Source organism: Heloderma suspectum, chromosome 3 (assembly GCF_057233095.1).
Source record: "Heloderma suspectum isolate Gila_16-S chromosome 3, 16-S_ref, whole genome shotgun sequence".
NCBI lineage: Eukaryota > Metazoa > Chordata > Lepidosauria > Squamata > Helodermatidae > Heloderma > Heloderma suspectum.
In genome coordinates, this window is record NC_139460.1 from 320,020,991 (window position 1) to 320,042,386 (window position 21,396).

At 47.4% G+C, this 21,396-nt stretch overlaps 1 protein-coding gene across 2 annotated transcripts in view; it reads left to right on the top strand.

Moving 5' to 3' along the window:
- Nucleotides 1-400: 400 nt before the first annotated feature.
- The window catches only part of CLCN2 (chloride voltage-gated channel 2), a 91,848-nt gene continuing 70,852 nt past the window's right edge, over nucleotides 401-21,396 (top strand). For both annotated transcript variants that reach the window (XM_084847635.1, XM_084847636.1), the window contains exon 1: nucleotides 401-533. In XM_084847635.1, the coding sequence (XP_084703761.1) occupies nucleotides 480-533 (54 nt within the window). In that variant the 5' untranslated portion in view covers nucleotides 401-479. The remainder of the gene's footprint in view (nucleotides 534-21,396) is intronic.

Sequence of the window (21,396 nt, forward strand, 5' to 3'; positions counted from 1 at the left end):
TGACCCGGGAGGAAGGCCCGATCAGACGTGCGGACCGCGGGCCTGGCTCCCGAGGGAGCGCGCATCGGCTGGGGCCGTCGCGCACACGCAGCCCCTTCTCAGTCTCTCCCACCGAGTTCCATCCGGCCAGCGCCGGGTTGAGCTACGCTGGCCCGGGGGGCGAGAGAGGCCTGGGCTGGTGGTCTCTCGCTGCCCCGCGCCGCGCCGCGCCGCGCCTCCTCCGCCCTCTCCGCAGACGCCTCGGCGCTCCTTCCCGAGCCTTCCCCCTGCGGGGGCGGAGCGGCTGCCCCGGGACCTCCCCGGGCCTGCCCCGACCAGCCAGTCCAGTCCCGGCCCGCCCCGCCCCGCGCTGGGGGCGGGGGGAGAAGGGAGAGGAGAGGCGCCGCGCGGAGCCGAGGCCGGGCGCCGCGCAAGGAAGCGAAGCGCTGCCGGGGAGGAGCCGCTGGCCGGAGAGCGGGGCGCCCGGAGAGCCGGCCGGGATGGCGGCGGACGGCGGCCTGGAGCAGCGGGCTCTGCAGTACGAGCAGACCTTGGTGAGTTGGACGGACTCGGACGGACTCTCCCTCTGCGGCTGCCCGGGGCGGGCTTCTCGGGAGTCAAGGCAGAGCCCCGGGATCGGGTTGTAGCGCTCGGTGCGCAGGGAGCAGAGCGTGGTTGTGATCATGTGCAGAGTGCCTCCCCCGAAACCTCCCGTCTGCGGTTGGAGAGGGACGGTTTCCAAGGCTGTTGGAGCCCCGGGACCTTTTGGCATTAAACGCGTGGCGAGGGGAGGGAGGACGGGCGAGGCGAGAAGGAAGCAGGGCGGAATTAGAACGGGGCATCGGCGGGAACCTCTGAGCATGTAGAGAGCGCCTTTCTCTCGCCGCTCCGAAGGACAGCGGCGGCGTCGCGCGGCCCCTTAAAGACAGGCAAATTTGCGCCCTGTGAGCAAATTGCTGGGCGCCACGCGGAGCTTTGCTGCTTTCGCTGCAGCGCAGGCGGCCGCCTGAGCCCGAATCAGAGCGGTGCTGGCCCACCTAGTGCGGTCCGGGATCGGGGCAGGAGCCTTTGCCAGCCCTGCGTGAAGATCCTGGGCGTCGCTCGAACCCGGGACCGTGGGCAGCCGAAGTTCTGCCGCTGCGCCGTGTCCCTTTCCCGGAGTTTATTCTCAGCCCTGAATCCCCCGACCCAAGCGCAGCCCCGGCGCCCAAACCCCTCCGCGCTGAAAGAAACAAGCAGCCCGGCGGGTGCGGGGCAAGGCGGGTGGGGTGTTCTTGGCATCCTTCCTGTAGGGGTGGGGGGACGACATGGAAGGGATGGGGGGTTGTGAGCGCTGCCAGGGATTTTGCACCAGTCAGGGTGCCATGACAGGCACCGAGCGGGCATTGAAGGGAGCCCCTTTAGGAGAGGGCGGGCGCTGGGGGCGCAGGGGTCCTGATTCTGGGCATGTGCCAGGACGATGAGTGTGTCTTGAAGGGGCTTTGCTAACGTGGATCTAGCCGTGCAAGAGGGCATCTCGGAGTATGGGATGGGACTGGACAGGGGGGCCTCTTGCGGGAGTGGTGCTGTGAAAGACGAGCCATACAAGCGTGGAAGAAAGCGTGCCTAAGGGCATGGTTGGAGCAGGCTGATATTTACGAGCGCCACTTGTATGAGTTTGCCATGATGAACTGAGCAGTGCCTGTATGCGAAGACAGGCCCTCCCCTGGCTGCCTCCCCCCATCTGAAGTGAGGCAGGTGGCTGCAGGGGATAGCGCCTTTTTGGTTGTGGCACCTTATTTATTATTTATTTATTAAATTTATTAATCGCCCATCTGGCTGGTCCCCCAGCCACTCTGGGCGATGTACAACATATAATAAAACAGTTTAAAACAATAAAATTCTACACTGAAAACATTTTCTAAAATACCCTAACCCACCCCAAATGCCTGCCTGAACAACCACATTTTTAATGCATGGCGGAAGCTCATGGAGCTTACTTGTGGAACTCTCTCTGGAGAGGGTGGGTGGGTGCTGACAGCCCTTCTGTTTTCCCAGGCTTTTAACCCCTGATATATTTCCCCCCTGGAAAGTTGGATTTGAAGGGCTGGCATTGAAATATATTGTTAAATAAAATAAATTAAAAATAAAAGCAGCCCTGTGAGGTAGGTTAGGCAGAGAGACAGTCGCTCAGTGAGTGTCATGGCTGAGTGGGGATGTGATCCAATACTCTAACCCAACCTTCCCCAATTTGGTGCCTTTGGAGTATGTTGGACTACAACTCCCATCCTCCCCAGCCAGCACGGGAGTAAGCCCCATTGAACTCAGTGGGGCCTACTTCTGAGTAGACATGCATGGAATTTTGCTGAACTCCTACTGCTTAAAAAGCACGTTTAGAGCACAATTCCATGCATGGCTGGCTGGGGAATTCTGGGAGTTGTCGGACTTTTGTCATTCTAAACGTGCATAGGATTGCACCCTTAATTACTACTTACCTTCTTTTTGTAACAACTTTGAAGTAATAAAGTAGTATCTCTGAACTGAAAATTAAATTTAAAAAAAAGTTTGTTAAAGGAGCCGAACAAATGGGTTTCCTGGTGTTTAGGGACTTCAAAGATTTAGTTTATTTGCATAACCCTGTGCAAAATATTCCATGCAAGTTTAACTTTAAAGGAAAATTACATACATTGATAGGCATGCCTTGTCAAGGCCCACGATTAATCAGAGCAATGCACTATTTAAACATTCATAAAAGAAATAGCTTTCCCTACTTTTTTGGGGGGGGGAGATTCCCCAATTAACAGCAGAATCCTATGCATATTTACTCAGTCCACTGTGTTTTATTGCATGCTTACTCCCTGGTTAGTGTGTATAGGGTTATAGGCTCCCCAACCTGGGGCCCTCCGGATGTGTTGGACTACAACTCCCAGCATGCCCCAGGCAGCTATGCTGGGAGTTGTAATCCAACAAGTCTGGAGGGCCCCAGGTTGGGGAAGGCTGCCCTAGGGGGCCCCAAATTGCCCCTCCCCCCTAAAAGCTGTCAGAGTAGGCCCAAAAACAGCAAAACTTGATCCAGGCCTTCCCACCCACTGGTCCAACTCCTTTCTCGGGGGCCAAGCTGAACCGATAGAATAACCTGCATGCACCCATTCCCATTAGAGATACAAGCAGAAAGATACCTTTCTGAACACCCATCGAAAGGGGGCCTTGCTGCAGAAGGGGGCCTTGCTACTTGGTGTTTGGACTACGAAAGTAGACGCTGCTGTCAAAGGGTGACCTCCAGTGGAAGGACTGTTGCCAGGAATTTTGGGCTTCTTGGTAGAAGGGGCACTGCGAAGGTCACCAAAGAGTTAAATATAGAAATTCCTGTCCTATGTCCACCATAAAGCCTATTGATTTAAATTTGGGGCAGGTGAGAATTATAGAGAGGATGACATATGAGGAAAGGACTTGGTGGAGAACATGTACGTTGGGTGTACAGAACTTCTGGTTCAGTCCAGCGGAGGCTGGTGGCTCTGATGTCAGTGGGGCAGTGAATCCACTCTGGGTACCAGTCAGAACCAGCCAGAACTCTAAAGGACCTACCCACCTTGGATAGCTCCTTTAAAATTCTGACTGAAACCCGGAATGGATTCACCGCCCCACTGACATCAGAGCCACCAGCGTCCACTGGTTTAGTGGCAAGTGCAGGACTTCTGGAAGCCAGGCTGAGATCTTGGGGAGCTGTTGCAAGCCGCTCAACAGTGCCGGGCTGATAGACTGACATGGCACAAGGCAGAATCCTGTGTCCATAACTTTTGTGTCTCGGTCATATGGAGCTTCCATTATGGTTTACCCTCCAGAGGGCACACGCACAGCAGAAGCCCAGTGCCACCAAGAGACCAGGGCAGCCGTGCATATCCATATGTGCGGAGCACACTGACAAATCTTGTGCTCAGATCATTTCCCCAAGCGTTGGGTGTCAGTTTAAAACAAAAACAAAAATGAAAAGCAGCTGTGGAGGCTGCAGTCTTGAGAAGAAGACTGAGACGGGGTGGAGGGTTATTTAGCCCTTTTTCTTCTGGCCATTTTCCTGTTCAAAATCCCGCCCCCCCCCCTGTTTTTTTTCCCCCAACTGGAGAAAAATATATTGGTGCCTCTGTGCTTTGGTGGGCAACTTGTGGTCCTCCAGATGTTTTGGCAAAAAACCCATCAGCTCTCACCATTGGCCATGCTGGTTGGGTGTTGTAGCTCAGCACATCTGGAGGGCATAAGGTTAGAGGAGGCTGCTTCAGGCAGACAGATATAGTAGAACCTAACTGTTCGTACTTTTGAATGCCCTTCTGTGTAAAAAGCTCCTTCTTTAAGATAAACTAACTCATCAGGGGAAGGCTCTCCTAAGTTTTTCCCTCTGACAGTGCTAAATTACAACATGAGGGGGATTAATGTGGGGAACATTTATAAAGCATGACACATACCTGCAGTTGGCAGAGATATGGACCCAAATTCTACCATTTTCTTCTGTGTCATGCGTAGAAAGGCTGTTAGATCCGTCTCCCCACTGAGATGGAGAGAATGGGACTCCTGCCACCTTCTCTTGGTCTTTGCTTCTCCAGCTTTTGAATTGCTCAGTTTCTTTCCATCCGCACCCCAGCTACTTACACTCCTGAAGGCTTTCCATGTAATGCCATGTTAACACCACTCGAATGCTTGCCCACGGTGCTCTCCCTGAGTATGCAACACGGGACCCGTGTTAGACAGATTTAGCTCCTTTAATCTTCCTTTTTAATGGGTCCCTCCGGCCCTGCAGTTGTGTAGCTGTGGGCATGTCTGGTTTCCTGCTGTCATGCCTTGGTTTTCTGTTCCTTCCTGTCATCATCCCCCCACCCAAAATCTCATCACTGTATTAAGACCCTTCCCTAGTAAATGCCGGAGGCTCCATTCTTGCATCTTTGGCTTGTTAGCTTCTTGCTAGTTATCTACTATTCCCTGTTATCGAACTTCAGAGCAGCCTTCCCCGAGCTGATGCTCCCCAGATGTTTTGGACTACAGTCCCCAGCATTCCTGACCATTGGCCATGCTGGCAGTGGCTTCTGGGAGTTGAAGTCCAAAAATCTGGAGACCTACCTTCTGCCCACCTCTGATGCAGTGATGCAGCAACCTTCCTCTATCTAGTGCTCTCCAAATGTTTTGGACTTCAACTCCCATTGACCCCCAGCCAGCATGGCCAATGGTCAGGAATGCTGGGGGTTGTAGTCCAAAACACTTGGAGGGCATGAGCTTGGGGAAAGCTGGGCTAGAGTGACAAGGACTGGGGATACCCAGCGTCAAATTTCCACTCATCCATCAAGCTCACAGGATGACGTTATGCCAGCCACAGTTTCTCAGCCTAGTCTACCTTGTAGGGTTGTTTGGAGGGGAGAACCACGTATGGCATAGTCTACTTGTAAGTGTTGCAGGGAGGGGAGAACTACGTGAGCTTCTTGGAGGAAAGGTGGAATATAAATGTAATTAATACAAGATGACAACTTAATCTAGCTAATCTTCTAAAATTAGCCAGCCAAGAAGCCTAATAGTTTGTTGAACGCAATGAAATACATTTTAGTTAAAATATATACTTAATTCTTCCTGAAACAAAGCATATGTGAAAATTGGAAAAAGGAGAATGGCATAAAGTGAGCATAATTCTGTCTCAAGGCCAAAATGGTGCTGTTTGTTAATATAAGTAGATTATATATACACAAATCAAATTCTGAGAAATCCTGTTCCAAGTACAATCACGTGACAGGCTCAGGAAGGGAATAAAATCCCCAGAAGGCCAAATGTCAAAATATTGAATATGTGGAACTCCATCCCTGCTGCCAAAGCCTTTAGCCTGTAAGTGGGTCTGGCGGGCTGGGTGCTGTTTTTAATAATATTTTTTCTGTAATTGTTATGTTTCTGTTGTATTTAAATGTATTTTATTGTTTTAATCCATTTTATTTGGTTCTGTAAGCTGCCTTGAGTGCATTTTTTGGTAGAAAAATGGGGTACAAATTAAATAAATAAATGTGGGACAGCCTTCATGTTTGAATGTTGCCTTGTGGTAAAAGACTCCTCCATGGATGTTAAAAACTAGCAGGAGGAAGGTTAGGTTGAGCATTGCATCCATTCGCACATGCAAGCCATATTTTGGTTGTGTGAATCAGCTTTGAGTTCTGGGGAAAATGAGACTCCAGAAACAGGAATGGCATCTCAATGGATCTCACCCCATGAATATTCCTCATGGAATGCTAGAGTTGGAGGGACCTTGGTGTTCGTCTAGTGGCTAGTCCAACCACCTGCTCCTTGCAGGAATATTGTAGCTACAGCATCCCTGTCACATGGCCATGAAGCCTGTGCTTAAATACCTCCAGTGAGAGAGCTCACCCATTCCCAAGGCTCCGCTGTCAAAGAGCTCTTACCATTAGGAGGTTTTTCCTAACATTTAGTTTAAATCTGATGCCCTGTAATTTTCACCATTAATTCTAATCCTGCCCTGCCCAGCTATTGTATCTTGGCTGCAGACGTCTTGGTTTCTGGATCCTTCACCATCCTAGTCAACCTCCTCTGGATGAACTCTAGTTTATCAATGTCCTTTTTAAAATGCGGTTCCAAGAATAGGACACAGGACTCCAGGTGTGACCTGACCAGCACAGAACAGAATACAACTATTACTTCTCATGATCTGAATTTTAGGCTTCTGTTAATGCAGCCTAAAATGGCCTTCGTCTTTTAAGCAGCTGCATCACAGCACCAGCTCATGTTGAGTTCATGATCAACCAAGCCACCTAGATCCTAGATAAGTACATCATCATATGATATTCATATAGGAATACCCCATTGCTCTGTAAAAACTACACATCTTCTGAGATTGCCTGAAATTCAAAGCTGTTTGATTAATGTTCATCCATTTGGAAGCCAGTCATAAAAACGTAGTTCACACATGCCTGTGGTTACTTGATGAGCAGCAACCAAATTGACTCCATTGAAAACCATTATGTATGATCTGCTATGAGTAGAAAATGAGCATATTGGGTAGAAGACTAGACTAGGTTAGAACCCTCCTCTCTGTTTTGCCAGTTTTCCATGTGGAACTAGGCCAAAGTCTTTGTTGAAATGGGGGATTTTGACCCAGGATTTAAAAGAAGGAAGTGCCAGTGTGGTATAGTGATTACAGTGTTGGACTTGGACTCAGGAGATGCAGGGTCAAGTCCCCTCTCAGTCATGAAGATCACTGGGTGACTTCAAGCCAGTCACTGATTCTCAGCCTAACCTACCTCACAGGGTTGTTGTGAAGATAAAATGGAGAGGATAAGGGTCATGTATGACGCCTTGGGCTTCTTTCAAAAGGAAAAAAGGTGAGATATACAGTCAGGCCCCTTCATGGATCACTGCCTTGTTGTGGCGAAGGGGCTTGCTTAATTCAGTGAAGCCATAAGCTATGCCGTGCAGGGCCACCCAAGACGGACAGGTCATGGTGGAGAGTTCCGACAAAATATGGTCCACTGGAGAAGGAAATGGCAACCCACTCCAGTATTCTCGCCAAGAAAACCCCATGGAACAGATCACAAGGCTAAAAGAGATGACGCCGGAAGATGAGCCCCTCAGGTCGGAAGGTGTCCAATATACTACTGGGGAAGAGCAGAGGGTCTTTCCAAATAGCACCAGAAAGAGTGAAGTGGCTGGGCCAAAGCCGAAAGGACACTCAGCTGTGGATGTGTCTGGTGGTGAAAAGAAAATCCGATGCTGTAAAGAACAATATTGTTTAGGAACCTGGAATGTCAGATCAATGAATCAAGGTAAGCTGGAGGTGGTCAAACATGAGATGGCAAGTTTGAACATTGACATCTTGGGAATCAGCGAACTAAAATGGACAGGCATGGGCGAATTTAATTCAGGTGACCATCATATCTACTACTGTGGGCAAGAATCCTGTCGAAGAAATGGAGTAGCATTCATAGTCAACAAAAGGGTGGGAAAAGCAGTACTGGGGTACAATCTTAAAAACGATAGAATGATCTCAGTACGAATCCAAGGCAAACCATTCAACATCACAGTAATTCAAGTCTATGCCCCAACCACTGGTGCCAAAGAAGCTGAGGTTGATTGGTTCTATGAAGACCTACAACACCTTCTAGAACTAACACCAAAAAAAGATGTCCCCTTCATCATAGAGGATTGGAATGCTAAAGTAGGAAGTCAAGAAATCACTGGGATAACAGGCAGGCATGGCCTTGGTGTACAAAATGAAGCAGGACAAAAGCTAATAGAGTTTTGCCAAGAGAACACGCTGATCATAGCAAACACTCTTTTCCAACAGCACAACAGGCGACTCTACACATGGACATCACCAGATGGTCAATATCGAAATCAGATTGATTATGTCCTTTGCAGCCAAAGATGGAGAAGCTCTATACAGTCAGTCAAAACAAGACCTGGAGCTGACTGTGGCTCAGATCATGAGCTTCTTGTTGCAAAATTTCAGCTTAAATTGAAGAATGTAGGGAAAACCACTAAACCATTCTGGTATGACCTCAATCATATCCCTGATGAATATACAGTGGAGGTGAGGAATAGATTTCAGGGATTAGACCTGATAGACAGAGTGCCTGAGGAACTATGGATGGAGGTCCGTAACATTGTTCAGGAGGCAGCAACGAAATCCATCCCAAAGAAAAAGAAATGCAAGAAAGCCAAGTGGCTGTCTGATGAGGCTTTGCAAGTAGCTGAGGAAAGAAGGGAAGTGAAAAGCAAGGGAGAAAGGGGAGGATATACCCAACAGAATGCAGAGTTCCAGAGAATAGCAAGGAGAGACAAGAAGGCCTTCTTAAATGAACAATGCAAAGAAATCAAGGAAAACAACAGAATGGGAAAGACTAGAGATCTCTTCAAGAAAATTGGAGATCTCAAGGGAACGTTTTGTGCAAAGATGGGCATGATAAAGGACAAAGAAGGCAGGGACCTAACAGAAGCAGATGAGATTAAGAAGAGGTGGCAAGAATACACAGAAGAACTATACAGGAAAGATCTGAATGTCCCTGATAGCCATGATAGTGCGGTCACTGAACTTGAGCCGGACATCCTCGAGAGTGAAGTCAAGTGGGCCTTAGGAAGCATTAGTAACAACAAAGCTGGCGGAGATGACAGTATTCCAGCTGAGCTATTTCAAATCCTAAAACATGATGCTGTTAAAGTGCTGCATTCAATATGCCAACAAATTTGGAACACTCAACAATGGGCGCAAGACTGGAAAAGGTCAGTTTACATTCCAATTCCAAAGAAGGGCAACGCCAAAGAATGTTCAAACTACCGCACAATTGCGCTCATTTCACATGCCAGCAAGGTTATGCTCAAAATCCTACAAGCTAGGCTTCAGCAGTATGCAAACTGAGAACTACCAGAAGTACAAGCTGGGTTTCAAAGAGGCAGAGGAACTAGAGATCAAATCGCCAATGTTCGCTGGATCATGGAGAAAGCAAGAGAATTCCAGAAAAACATCTATTTCTGCTTCATTGACTACGCTAAAGCCTTTGATTGTGTGGATCACAACAAACTGTGGCAAATTCTTAAAGAGATGGGAGTACCAGACTACCTTACCTGTCTCCTGAGAAACCTGTATGAGGGCCAAGAAGCAACAGTAAGAACCAGACATGGAACAACCGAGTGGTTCAAAATTGGGAAAGGAGTACAACAAGGCTGCATATTGTCGCCCTGCTTATTTAACTTATATGCAGAGTACATCATGAGAAACGCTGGGTTGGATGAATCACAGGTCGGAATTAAGATTGCCGGGAGAATTATCAACAACCTCCGATACGCAGACGATACCACCCTAATGGCAGAAAGCGAAGAAGATCTAAAGAGCCTCTTGTTGAGGGTGAAAGAGGAGAATGCAAAAGGTGGTTTGAAACTCAACATTAAAAAAACTAAGATCATGGCATCTGGCCCTATCACTTCCTGGAATATAGAAGGGGAAGAAATGGAAGCAGTGACAGATTGTATTTTCTTGGGCTCCAAGATCACCGCAGACGGTGACTGTAGCCATGAAATTAAAAGTCGCTTGCTCCTTGGGAGGAAAGGTATGGCAAACCTAGACAGCATAGTAAGAAGCAGAGACATCACCTTGCTGACAAAGGTCCGTCTAATCAAAGCTATGGTTTTCCCAGTAGTAACGTATGGCTGTGAGAGCTGGACTCTAAGGAAGGCTGAGCGCCGAAGAATTGATGCTTTCGAACTGTGGTGCTGGAGAAGACTGTTACGAGTCCCCTGGACTGCAAGGAGGTCAAATCAGTCAATCCTAAAGGAAATCAACCCTGAGTGCTCATTGGAAGGACAGATACTGAAGCTGACGCTCAAATATTTTGGCCACCTAATGCGAAGAGAAAACTCCCTGGAAAAGACCCTGATGCTGGGAAAGACTGAAGGCAAAAGGAGAAGGGGGCAGCAGAGGATGAGATGGCTAGATAGCATCACCGATGCAATGAATATGGACTTGAGCACACTCCAGGAGAGAGTGGAGGACAGGAAGGCCTGGTGTGCTATGGTCCATGGGGTCACGAAGAGTCGGACATGACTTAATGACGGAACAACAACAACAAATACAGTCAGGGTCAGAAATATTGGAACAAGGATAACTGTTTTGGCAGTTGGCCTCTGTACACCACCACATTGAAACTGAAAGGAAACACACCCAGATGGTAGCGAAGTCAGGACTTTCAGCTGTAATTCAAGGCGTTTGACAAAAGTGGGGCACTAACCATTCAGGAAGTACAGCCAGTGGCATACACACACCCCCATCATTGGTGGCTCATAAGTAATGGAATGAATGGCTGACAAGCAGCTGCATGGCCAGGTGTGGCCTGTTTCCTGGTTACCCCATGACCAATCAAGCAGATAAAAGGCCTGGAAGTGGTTCTGAGTGTTACATTTGCATTTGGTAGCTGTTCACTGGAACTCCCAACATGAGGTCCAAAGAGGTGTCCATGCCAGTGGAGGAGGCCATCATTAGGCTGAGGAAACAAAATAAACCCATCAGAGAGATAGCAAAAACATTGGGAGTGGCCAACACAACAGTTTGGAACATCCTGAAAAAGAAGGAATTAACTGGCAAGCTCAGCAACAGCAAAAGGCCTGGAAGACTACAGAAGACAACTAAAGTGGATGACCGCAGTGTTCTGCTCATGGTGAAGAGGAACCCTTTCACAACATCTAGCCAGGTCAAGAATGCTCTTGCGGAGGTAGGCATGTCATTGTCAACATCTACAGTCAAGAGACGGCTTTATGAATGTAAATACAGAGGCTTCACAACAAGGTGCAAACCACTGGTAATGCTCAAGAACCGAAAGGCCAGATTAGCCTTTGCCAGCAAACATCTAAAAAAGCCTGCCTAGTTCTGGAATAAGATTGGACTGATGAAATCAAGATTAACTTGTAACAGAATGATGGGAAGAGAAAAGTATGGAGAAGGAAAAGAACAGCTCATGAGCCAAAGCATACCACATCATCTGTCAAACATGGCGGAGGCAGTGTTATGGCATGGGCATGTATGGCTGTCAATGGAGCCAGGTTACTGGTGTTTATTGATGACCTGACTGCTGATAAAAGCAGCAGGATGAATTCTGAAGTGTATAGGGCTATACTTTCTGCTCAGATTCAGCCAAATGCTGCCAAACTGATAGGACGCCGCTTCATATTGCAGCTGGATAATGACCCAAAACATTCAGCAAAAGCTACCCAAGAGTTTCTCAAGGCAAAGAAGTGGGATGCTCTTCAATGGCCAAGTCAGTCACCTGATCTCAACCCATAGAGCATGCTTCTCACTTACTGAAGACAAGACTGAAGGCAGAAAGACCCACAAACAAGCAGCAACTGAAGGCAGCTGCAGTGAAGGCCTGGCAAAGCATCTCAAGGGAGGAAACTCAGCATTTGGTCATGTCCATGGGTTCCAGACTTCAGGCAGTCCTTGACTGCAAAGGATTTTCATCCAGCTATTAAAGGTGATCCTTAAGTTTGAAATGATGTTGGTTTGTTCCATTACTTATGAGCCATCAAGGATGGGTGTGTGTGCATGCCACTGGCTGTACTTCCTGAGTGGTTAGTGCCCCACTTTTGTCCAACCCCTTGAATTACAGCTGAAAGTCCTGACTTCGCTCCCATCTGGGTGAGTTTCCTTTCAACTTCAATGTGGTGGTGTACAGAGGCCAACTGCCAAAACAGTTATCCTTGTTCCAATATTTCTGGCCCTGACTGTAAATGTAACAAACAAATTTACTTTAATAGTACCACAGTGGTGTTCTGGACGGGAATAATCTTGGATTTTGACTACTACACCCTGTTCAGGTGACCATCATAACCTATCTGAAATGGATCTTTTGAGGATAACATGGGATGACCCCATAGATGTCACCTTGAACTCCTTAGAGGAAGAAGGGTGGTGCAGAAGTGTGATCATAGGAGTAGCACCTGTCGGCTGTGAGTTTGGGGCTTCTTGCCATATTTTCGGATATGATCACATCCTCATGGAGTTCTCTAGGAAGCAATTTTAATGGGAGGATGTAGATAAGGAGCCTTCTGGGAGTCAGGAGCCACAGAAGACAGGCAAAAGCTTGAGGTCCTGATCCCAGCTTTGTCCTGAACTTTCTGCACCATGCTCTCTGAACTTTATGGATAGTCTCTGTGTCTTTGTGTCATGCCTGAAGACTGAAGCCAACAAAAAAGGAACCCCACAAGAAATGCCCAAAAGCAGAGGGATGGACAAAAAGGATGCTTTATTCAACATATTTCAGACCACACACAGGTCCTTCTTCAAGGTAATCTAAAAAACCGTATACAATATTTATAGCCTTACATATTCCCTGCGTTGAACACAGGGAATATGTAAGTCTATAGATATTGTGTTGGAATTTATTGAAATTCGTTAGAATTTTGTTTCCTTGAATGAAAGATTGTTTTTGTCCACCCCTCTGCTTTTGTCTTTGGGGCATGCCAGAAGACAGGAAAAGTATTTCAGTATGGAAAGCTGGCAAAGTATTTCAGGTGCTTAAGGGCTGGAGAGGAAGGGGCCCTTTAGGCTTAGTGATAAAATGTACCTGACCAGTCCAAAGTCCTTGCAGTATGATGGAAGGGAGATGGCGGGGCTTGCATCTGTGTGGTTCTGGGGCTTCTCAGAAACTATAGCTGAGCTCCTGCAACTGCCACCCCTTCTCTTCTCCCTATGCCCTTGCTTGCGTCCAGTGTATATTTCAGCCTTCCCCAACCTGGTGCCCTCCAGATATGTTGGACTACAACTCCCCTAGCAGGCTGGGGGATTATGGGAGTTGTAGCCCAACACATCTGGAGGGCACCAGGTAGGGGAAGGCTGGTATATTTCTTACAAAGCTATGAACTGTTAGTGGTGCTACGTCCAATCATCTGGGGAAAACAAAATCTTTGGCAATCACACATGCACTCAAGGTGGTGCAACCAGAGAGGAGCCCACAGCTCAGTGGGAAAGCTCAGGCTTTGCATATCAAACATCCTGGATTGGTGTCGTGGCAGAACCTTGAGTCGCAGAGTCTCAGGGGGAGCTACCGAAGACCGTGGAGAGCCACTGCCTGTCAGAATTCTGCAGTTGTGGGAAGCCTGTGGCATCAGGCTGGGGGAGGCTGCTGCATGAATCTGTCCAACCCAGAACTCCGCAGGTGAGGCATGGATGCTCCTACAGATGTAGTTGAACCTCAGCTGCCATCAGCTCCTGCCAGCATGGTCAGTGGTCAGGGGCAACAGGAGTAAGGAACATAGGAAGCTGCCTTATACTGAATCAGACGCTTGGTCCATCTAGCCCACTATTGTGAACACCGACCAGCTTGCCAGGGTTTCAGGTAGGATTCATTCCTCACCCTACCTGGAGATGCTGGGGGTTGAATCTGGGACCTTCTGCATGCCAAGCAGGCGCTTTACCACTGGGCTGAGGCCCTTCCTGGCTGGAATTGTAGTCCAACAACATCTGGAGATCATCAGGTTGGGGACGGCTGGATGAATGGTTTGTCTCAGCTTTGTATGTTCACAGTTCATGCCTCTGCAGTTGTATTCCAAAAGCAAGGTACTTGGTTGTCAGGCACCAGATTCAGCTTTATGTGAGTCTTGGCCACTGATGAAATGGGAGAGTGTCTTTCGCTGGAATTCTTCCAGTATCTGTTGCGGAAGTCATTAGGCAAATCAAATGTCTTCAGTTTTGTCTGTAGATGTCTACGTAAGACCCACCTCTTCAGGCATGTTTTCCTGGAGGTGTGACTCAGCCAGTATAGTTACAGTTTTATTCTCGACCAGTGATTATTTTATTGTTATATTTCTATGTTTATATTACTATGTTAAGCACTTTGATAATTCACTGGAGTGCAGCATATAACCCTGTGTAATAAAACCTAATAAAAATAAATCACAGAAACAACAGGTTTTGGAGCGCCTTATAAGGGTAACCAATTTATTGTAGCACAAGCTTTTGTGAATGAAAGCTCAGATCTGATGCATGAAATGTTGTCCTCAGTCAACAGATACACACACACACACACACACACACACATGGGTATGGAGCAGTGGGCCAAACGATGATGAAATGCAAACAGTACAGTTTGTCACCATTCTACATGAAGTTTATATATATACAAGATAAGCACAGTGACAAATCACAACAGCAGTCGCTGGTGATCATACAGTCAACTGAGCTTTGCTATGCCATTGGAACACTGATGGTGCGGAGGGGAAACCATAGTTTCGATGGAGTCCTAAATGAATAGAATCAAACTTACTGGTTGATTCTGGTTCAGAAGTTTCATGCCGAAGCCTCCCTTTTTGAAGTCCTTTTTCTGAAAATATTGAGACTTATCAGGTCAGCAGCAGAGTGTCTTGGGAGATGTGTGCATGTGTATTGAGGATAAGGCATCATGTGTATGATGAATTATTCTCTAGTCCATGAAAGCATATGTCACAATACATCTGTTTAGTCTTTAAGATGCTACAAGACTTCATTATTTGTTTTTGCTGCAACGGACCCACGCAGTAAACCCTCTGGAATGTTGTCTCAATGTTCTAAGTGTAGTGATTAGAATGCAGGTGAAAATTTTCTCAGGACTTTGTCATGTTTTCCTGGTACTTCACTCTTGTCTTTTTCTGCCCATGTTCACCAATTATCTTAGAAGAATCAAGTTTCTTTGAAGAGAAGTCTGAAAACACATGCACAGTGCAAACCTCACACAATGTGGAAGAACTATTGGGCAGATCTCCCATCCTTTTTCCGTGTTTTTTTACACTTGAAATTAAACACTCATAGCTGTTTCCTCTATGGCGTTTAAAGTGTGAGTTGCAGGAAGAGGAGCTAGTCAACGTTGGGTCACAAGTATGGGCCAGAATGTGCTTAATTTGGAAACTATATTCAGGACTCAGAATTCAGCTTTTTAAAAAGCACATAGTCCCATGTAATGCCAACCAGTTTCTACCACCATGCTTCTATGGTTGTGATGTGTCATATTCTCTGCTCCTGGTCACTTTGGCCATGTTGACCCAATCCTGTGGATCTTGCTGATATGTCCATCCTGGGGATGTGCAAGAATTTAGTTTCTGTTTGCAAATTGTGAGAACATGTCCTGTTTGCAATCCCAAATGAGAACCTGAGCAGGAGTGTTAGTAAATTCCCAAATTTGTAATTGCATTCGAAAATGCATTTATTTGTTTTTTTAAAAAGTGCACTTTGAAATGTGCATTTTTCAAAACTACACATTTTCTCGCTTTAGTCAATGGGGGAAGTGTGCACTTTTGAAAAAATATCACAGAAATGTACACTTTTCCCATTCGAATGAGATGAAAAAACAGGTTGAAAACGAAAACGGGAGTTTGCTGAAACGCGCTTCAAAGTGATCTTTGGAGAATTCAGGCGAGCTTGCAAATCACTGGTTCTCCCACTCCATATCTACTGTGTGAGTCCTGCAATCCTTCTGATATGTCCGTCGCACCCAATACCAAGAACATGTTGCACATATATAGCCCTTTAGGCTGTTCAAAACAGTCTACATACATTGTGGATATTGAGAACACACTGTAAATCCGAAAGGGGCTGCGTCCAGACTAAGTTAGTTGAACTTAGTTCCCACAGAAGTCAGTGAGGCTTAAATCACAGCTAACTTGTCCCATTGATTTCAGTGGGACCAACATTCAGCTAGCTTAACCTGGACTCCATCCATTATCTTCATCTGACAACAACCCTGCAAGTTAGGCCCATCTTATTATCCCGTATTGCAGATGGGGCTGGGAAGGAAACTAAAGCTGAATGAGTGGCTTGCCTTCTGCTTCTTGCTAAGGTGAGACTTAAACTGGGGGCGTCTTGGCTAACAGCTTGCCCTCCAAACTGCTATGCCGGCTCTCGTGTAGGTTTTCATATGCAATTTTGCATATTGAGGGTGCAGCCAAATGTCTCCTGCAAAGCCTTCAAGCCAGGGGCTGAGAGAGGAGGTGGAAAGATCTCTCCCTGGGCCCTGTGTGTGGTTTTCTTCCTGTTGAATGTCTTTCACCCAGGCTCCCTTCACGCTGAAGCAATGAAATTAACAGTGCTGCATATTGCCCAACTCAAGGCAGACGCTCCAAGATGAAACCTATGAAGTGTCAGGCTGGATCTAACCCAGCTTTTCCCACCCTGGTGCCCTCCAAATGTTTTGGATCACAACAACTCCCATCAGTCCCAGGCAGCATGGTTGATGGTGAGGGATGATGGGAGGTGTAGTGCAAAACATGTGGAGCATATCAGGTTGGGAAAGGCTGATCTGATCACACCTGTGGCCCCCTAGATTGCCCTGGGAAGCCAACAAGGACAGCATGATGGAAACAACTACCCCCTATTCTTTCCCCACAGGGTCTGGTAATTGGAGATATACTGCCCCTGAGCATGGAAGCTCATAAGAACATAAGGAGAGCCCTGCTGGATCAGACCAAGGGTTCATCTAGTCCAGCATTCTGTTCACACAGTAGCCAACCAGCTGTCAACCAGGGACCCACAAGCAGGACGTGAGCGCAACAGCACCCTCCCACCCATGTTCCCCAGCAACTGGTGTGCATCGGCTCACTGCCTCTGGTAGCGGAGGCAGCACATAGCCATCGGGAGTAGTAGCCATCGATAGCCTTCTCCTCCATGTATTTGTCCAACGCCCTTTTAAAGCCATCCAAAGTGGTGGCCAGCACTACACCCTGTGGTAGCGAATTCCATAGTTTAATTATGCGCTGTGTAAGAAGTGCTTCCTTTTATCTGTCCTGAATCTCCCACCAATCAGCTTCATGGGACGACCCCTTTGGGTTCTAGTATTATGAGAGAGGAGAAAAAAGTCTCCCTATCCACATTCTCCACCCCATGCATAATTTTGCAGCTCCTTTTTGTTTTGTTTTTTGTGTGTGCACGCACGTGCGCTCAGAGGGCAGGTGGGGGGTGTTATCCCAGCTAACAGGCATTGATAAATCTCCCTGGATTAATCTTTAAAGCCTAATTTACCTTGCAGGGTTGTTGTAAGGATAAAATGGGGTGGGGGCTGGACAGTGTGTGCCAGCCAGAGAGGAATAATTTCTAAATGCAAAAGCTCTAAGGTTTTTGCATTTAGAAATATGGTGGTTTAAATTATGATTTTTTAAAAAAAATCTTTAGGAAGATTCTTCATCTTCCAGTGATTTTCGCTGCCATTTTGCAAGGCCTAATTTACCCTGGGAATATAACCGTAACTGAGCCGTCTTTCCTGTCTGTGCCATTGTGGGTTCTAGGTGGACTAAGACAGGGAGAAATGGAGCTGCTGTTTCTATGTCCCTGGGGCAGGCATTCTGCTGGTTCTTGCCACACATATCTTTCTGTGTTTTCTCCCCGCTGCCCAGGGGCAGGAATCGCTCCTTCTACAATTGGCTCTGTTCCGCCCATCACTTGCCAGATTTTAGCCTTTGAAAACAGCCTTATCCAGCCCCTTCAAAGGGGACCAACAGACAGGGCTTTGTCACAGTTATCTGTTCAAGGCTCGGGGGTGGGATGTGTGGGGGAGACTTCACAAACTCGTGAGCCCCTTCTTGCAGAAAAGATGGAGCTTGGCCTGGCTGGTTTGAGCAAGGATATTATGGGAACTGGTCTTCTTCCTACCCTTCTGCCTTACTTTTTTTGAGGGACTAGTACCCAGTTGGATACTCCCTCTTCTCCCTGGAGAGGGCCAGAGCTCAATGGTGGTATTATTTATCATTAATCTTTAATTATTACTATTACTGATTATTATTATTTGTTTGTTTGTTTAATATTTGATTTATATCCCCCCACTCCTTCCTCACACGGAGCCCCAGGGTAGCCAACAATCTATATGAAAACAGTGCAGCACACAAACACCATTAAAATCTTAATTCTAAAAGCACAAATACCTAATTAAAATACAGTTGCAGCTGCTTTGCCTGCAGAAGGTTGCGGGTTCCATCCCCAGGATCTCCAGATAATGGATCTTTAGAAGAGCTAGAGAAGAACTCTGCTTTCAGAGCCTCCACTGGTCAAGTTTAAATAATACTGGTTAGACAGACTGAGGCACTATGTATATTAGCATATATTTTTGTTTGCTTGTCCCCCCCCCCCAGCTCTTTTGGTTTGTTTGTTTGTCTATTTGATTTATTAGCCACCCATCTGGCCAGCTAGCTGGCCACTCTAGCTGGCATACAGTACGAATAACAACACAAAATACAACATAATCAACTGAACAAAACAACATTGCTCTAAAAGAAACCCTTACCCACCCCAAATTCCCGCCTGAACAGCCAGGCTTTCAAAGCCCCGCAGAAGCTCATCAAAGAGGGGGCATGGCGGAGGTCACTAGGCAGGGAATTCCACAGAGTGGGGGCCACCACAGAAAAGGCCCTCTCCCTAGTCCTCACCAGCCTAGCTGTCCTGGCTGATGGGACAGACAGAAGGCCTACCGAGGCTGATCTCATTGAGTGGCGTCCCTGGTGTTGCTGGAGGCGCTCCCTAAGATAGACTGGACCGGAACCATATAGGGTTTTAAAGGTCAATACCAACACCTTGAATTGGGCCCAGAGTACAAGTTTTCCTAGTTTACACTGGGAGAAGGATCAGACGAGGGGATATTGGCTCTGGTATTAATGGGGTTCCTATTATAACCATGCAATGTGGCTTATTTTCTCGAACAAGCCACCTTGAGAACCCATGGGTTGCTGTTGGGTTGTTCAGGGTGGTTAACGAGCTACCCTGCATGGCTAACAAGCCAGCCTGGCTGCGTTCAGACAACACGATAACCCATGGTTCAAAACGAACAAGCCATGGTTCAAAACAACCCACACTCAACCACTGAGTGGGTTAGCGTGTTGTGTGAACAGGCTCTTTGAAATCTTTAAGGGGTCTCTGTACATCCTGTTTCAATCTCTAGGTGAACCCTAGAGGGGAAACCCTTTTTAGAGGGGAGGAGACGAGATTTGGTGGCTGCCTAGGTGAACTCAGTTGGAGTTGGGCATTCACATTTGCTAGGCATTACGGCTTTTTAATGGATTACTTGCATTAGGGCTGCAATTTCTGAACTGATTGATGAGTACAAGTGATCACTGAAAGCTTAATTAATTCCTCTCTCTCAGACATGCGCATGCGCTCTCACACTCTTCATCACTGATGGGTTCTTGACGGACTTCCTTCTGTACAGGTCATGTGGCTACACTGACTCCGCCATTCCTGTGATAAACATAATGGGAAATAGAAGTTTAAGATGATGTGTCATTCTGATCTGTATTTAAAGTCTGGAAGGTTGCTTGAAATGTTTTTGAGTTATTTTGTGCTGAAGAGACACTGTTCCCTTTCTTTAGGTTTTGCAAAGTGTGTTTCCATTCTATTAGTGAAATTAGTTACTTAAAAGCCAGACGTTTAATCAATTAGAAATATTTAACTTGTGGGGAGAGCAATCCTATGGCCCTAGGCAGCATCTGGGGGAGTTCAGATTCCTGGATCCGGGTGTGTGTATGTTCAGATTCCCGGATCTGAGGTCAGAGGCAGTGCTCCGACCTCAGACCCAGGAGTCCAAGCTCTCTGCCCCCTCTCCCTCGTAGCCGGCTCAGAGAAAACCCTGCTGCCTACCTCTCTGAGCTCACAGAAGCAATCTTGGAGAGGAGGGAAAGGGGGCGGTTCTATGGGTGGGGTGGGGAGGGGAGGGGACCAGGGAAGCAGTGGTCCGAGCTCTCCCCAGTCCTTCCCAGCCTCCTTCCCTCCCCTTCCACAGAGCCCGTCTAGCCAAAATGCAGAGCAAGAGAAACACAGGGGCTACGATCACCTCCGTAGGATGCACGTCAGTCTGGATAGGATTGTGCCCTTATAGTGCTACAATTTATGCAAGTGTTTTGAAATTATTATAACCTGAACTCTGGGATGGATTGAGCCAGCCACTTAAATACATAAATTTGCTCTTTGCCAACTCTGACAGAGCCTCTGTTGCCGTTGTCACCGTGGGGAGTAGCTCAGCAGTGCAATCCTGTACATGCCTACTCAGAAGTATGTCCCATTGGGTTCAATGGAACTTACTTCCAGATAAGGTGGCAGGTTTGCAGCCTAAAATATCTCGGTTTGCATGGGAGAAAGTGACTGGGGTGCTCCGTAAATGTGGTGCCCTTGGGTTTTGAGGGCTGTGTTGAGGGCCAAATGGGTAGCTACTGGGCGTCTAGTTGTCTGTCCCTGCTATAGCATAAAACAGGCCAAATGTGGTTTAAAAACAACAACATTACAAGTCAGCCAATACGGTTTAAAAAAAAATGCATGTCTTTAAAAAATAAAAATCCCCCCCAGATTGGCTCCTCTCTCCTTTACTCATGTGCTCCAGCTCTCTCATTGCCTGTTGTGCATTCTTCCCAGGTGCAACCTGTGTTGCGCTGGGGCGCTCTTCAGTCTTCTCTGCTCCCACCCCCACACCCACCCCCCGGCCATCCTTGCTCCACTCACTGCACAGCAGTGTGCCAGACTCTCCTTGGCCGTTCCAGTTTTGCCGCTTGTTAACCTTGATCTTTTCCCCAGTGGCCACCTTATCACCAGCAGGCAATCTAGAGTCTAATCCCTTTTTATGACGGGTTTTTATGCTCTCTCCAGTCGATACACTTGCCCAATTGCCAGCCTTGCACAACATTTTCCAGGGAATAGCGACTCTGAGTTCCCTTCTCTTCCTCTTTCCCCCTCCCTCCCTGTCATAAGCAAGGATGCCTCAAGGTTAGAGCTGGGGCGGTGAAGGCCACACAAGGAAGAGCGTGGCAGAGAGTTAAAATAGCGGTGTTCCAAACGGGTGTCAAAGCCTCTCCTGCGCAGGACCTCTTCATGAACAAGCTTCCCCAAATGAAAACAAGGACATTTGGGTGTTTGTAACACCTGTCCTCCTGCCAAGGATCACGGTTCGAGTATAGCCGCCCCATATTGTCCATTGC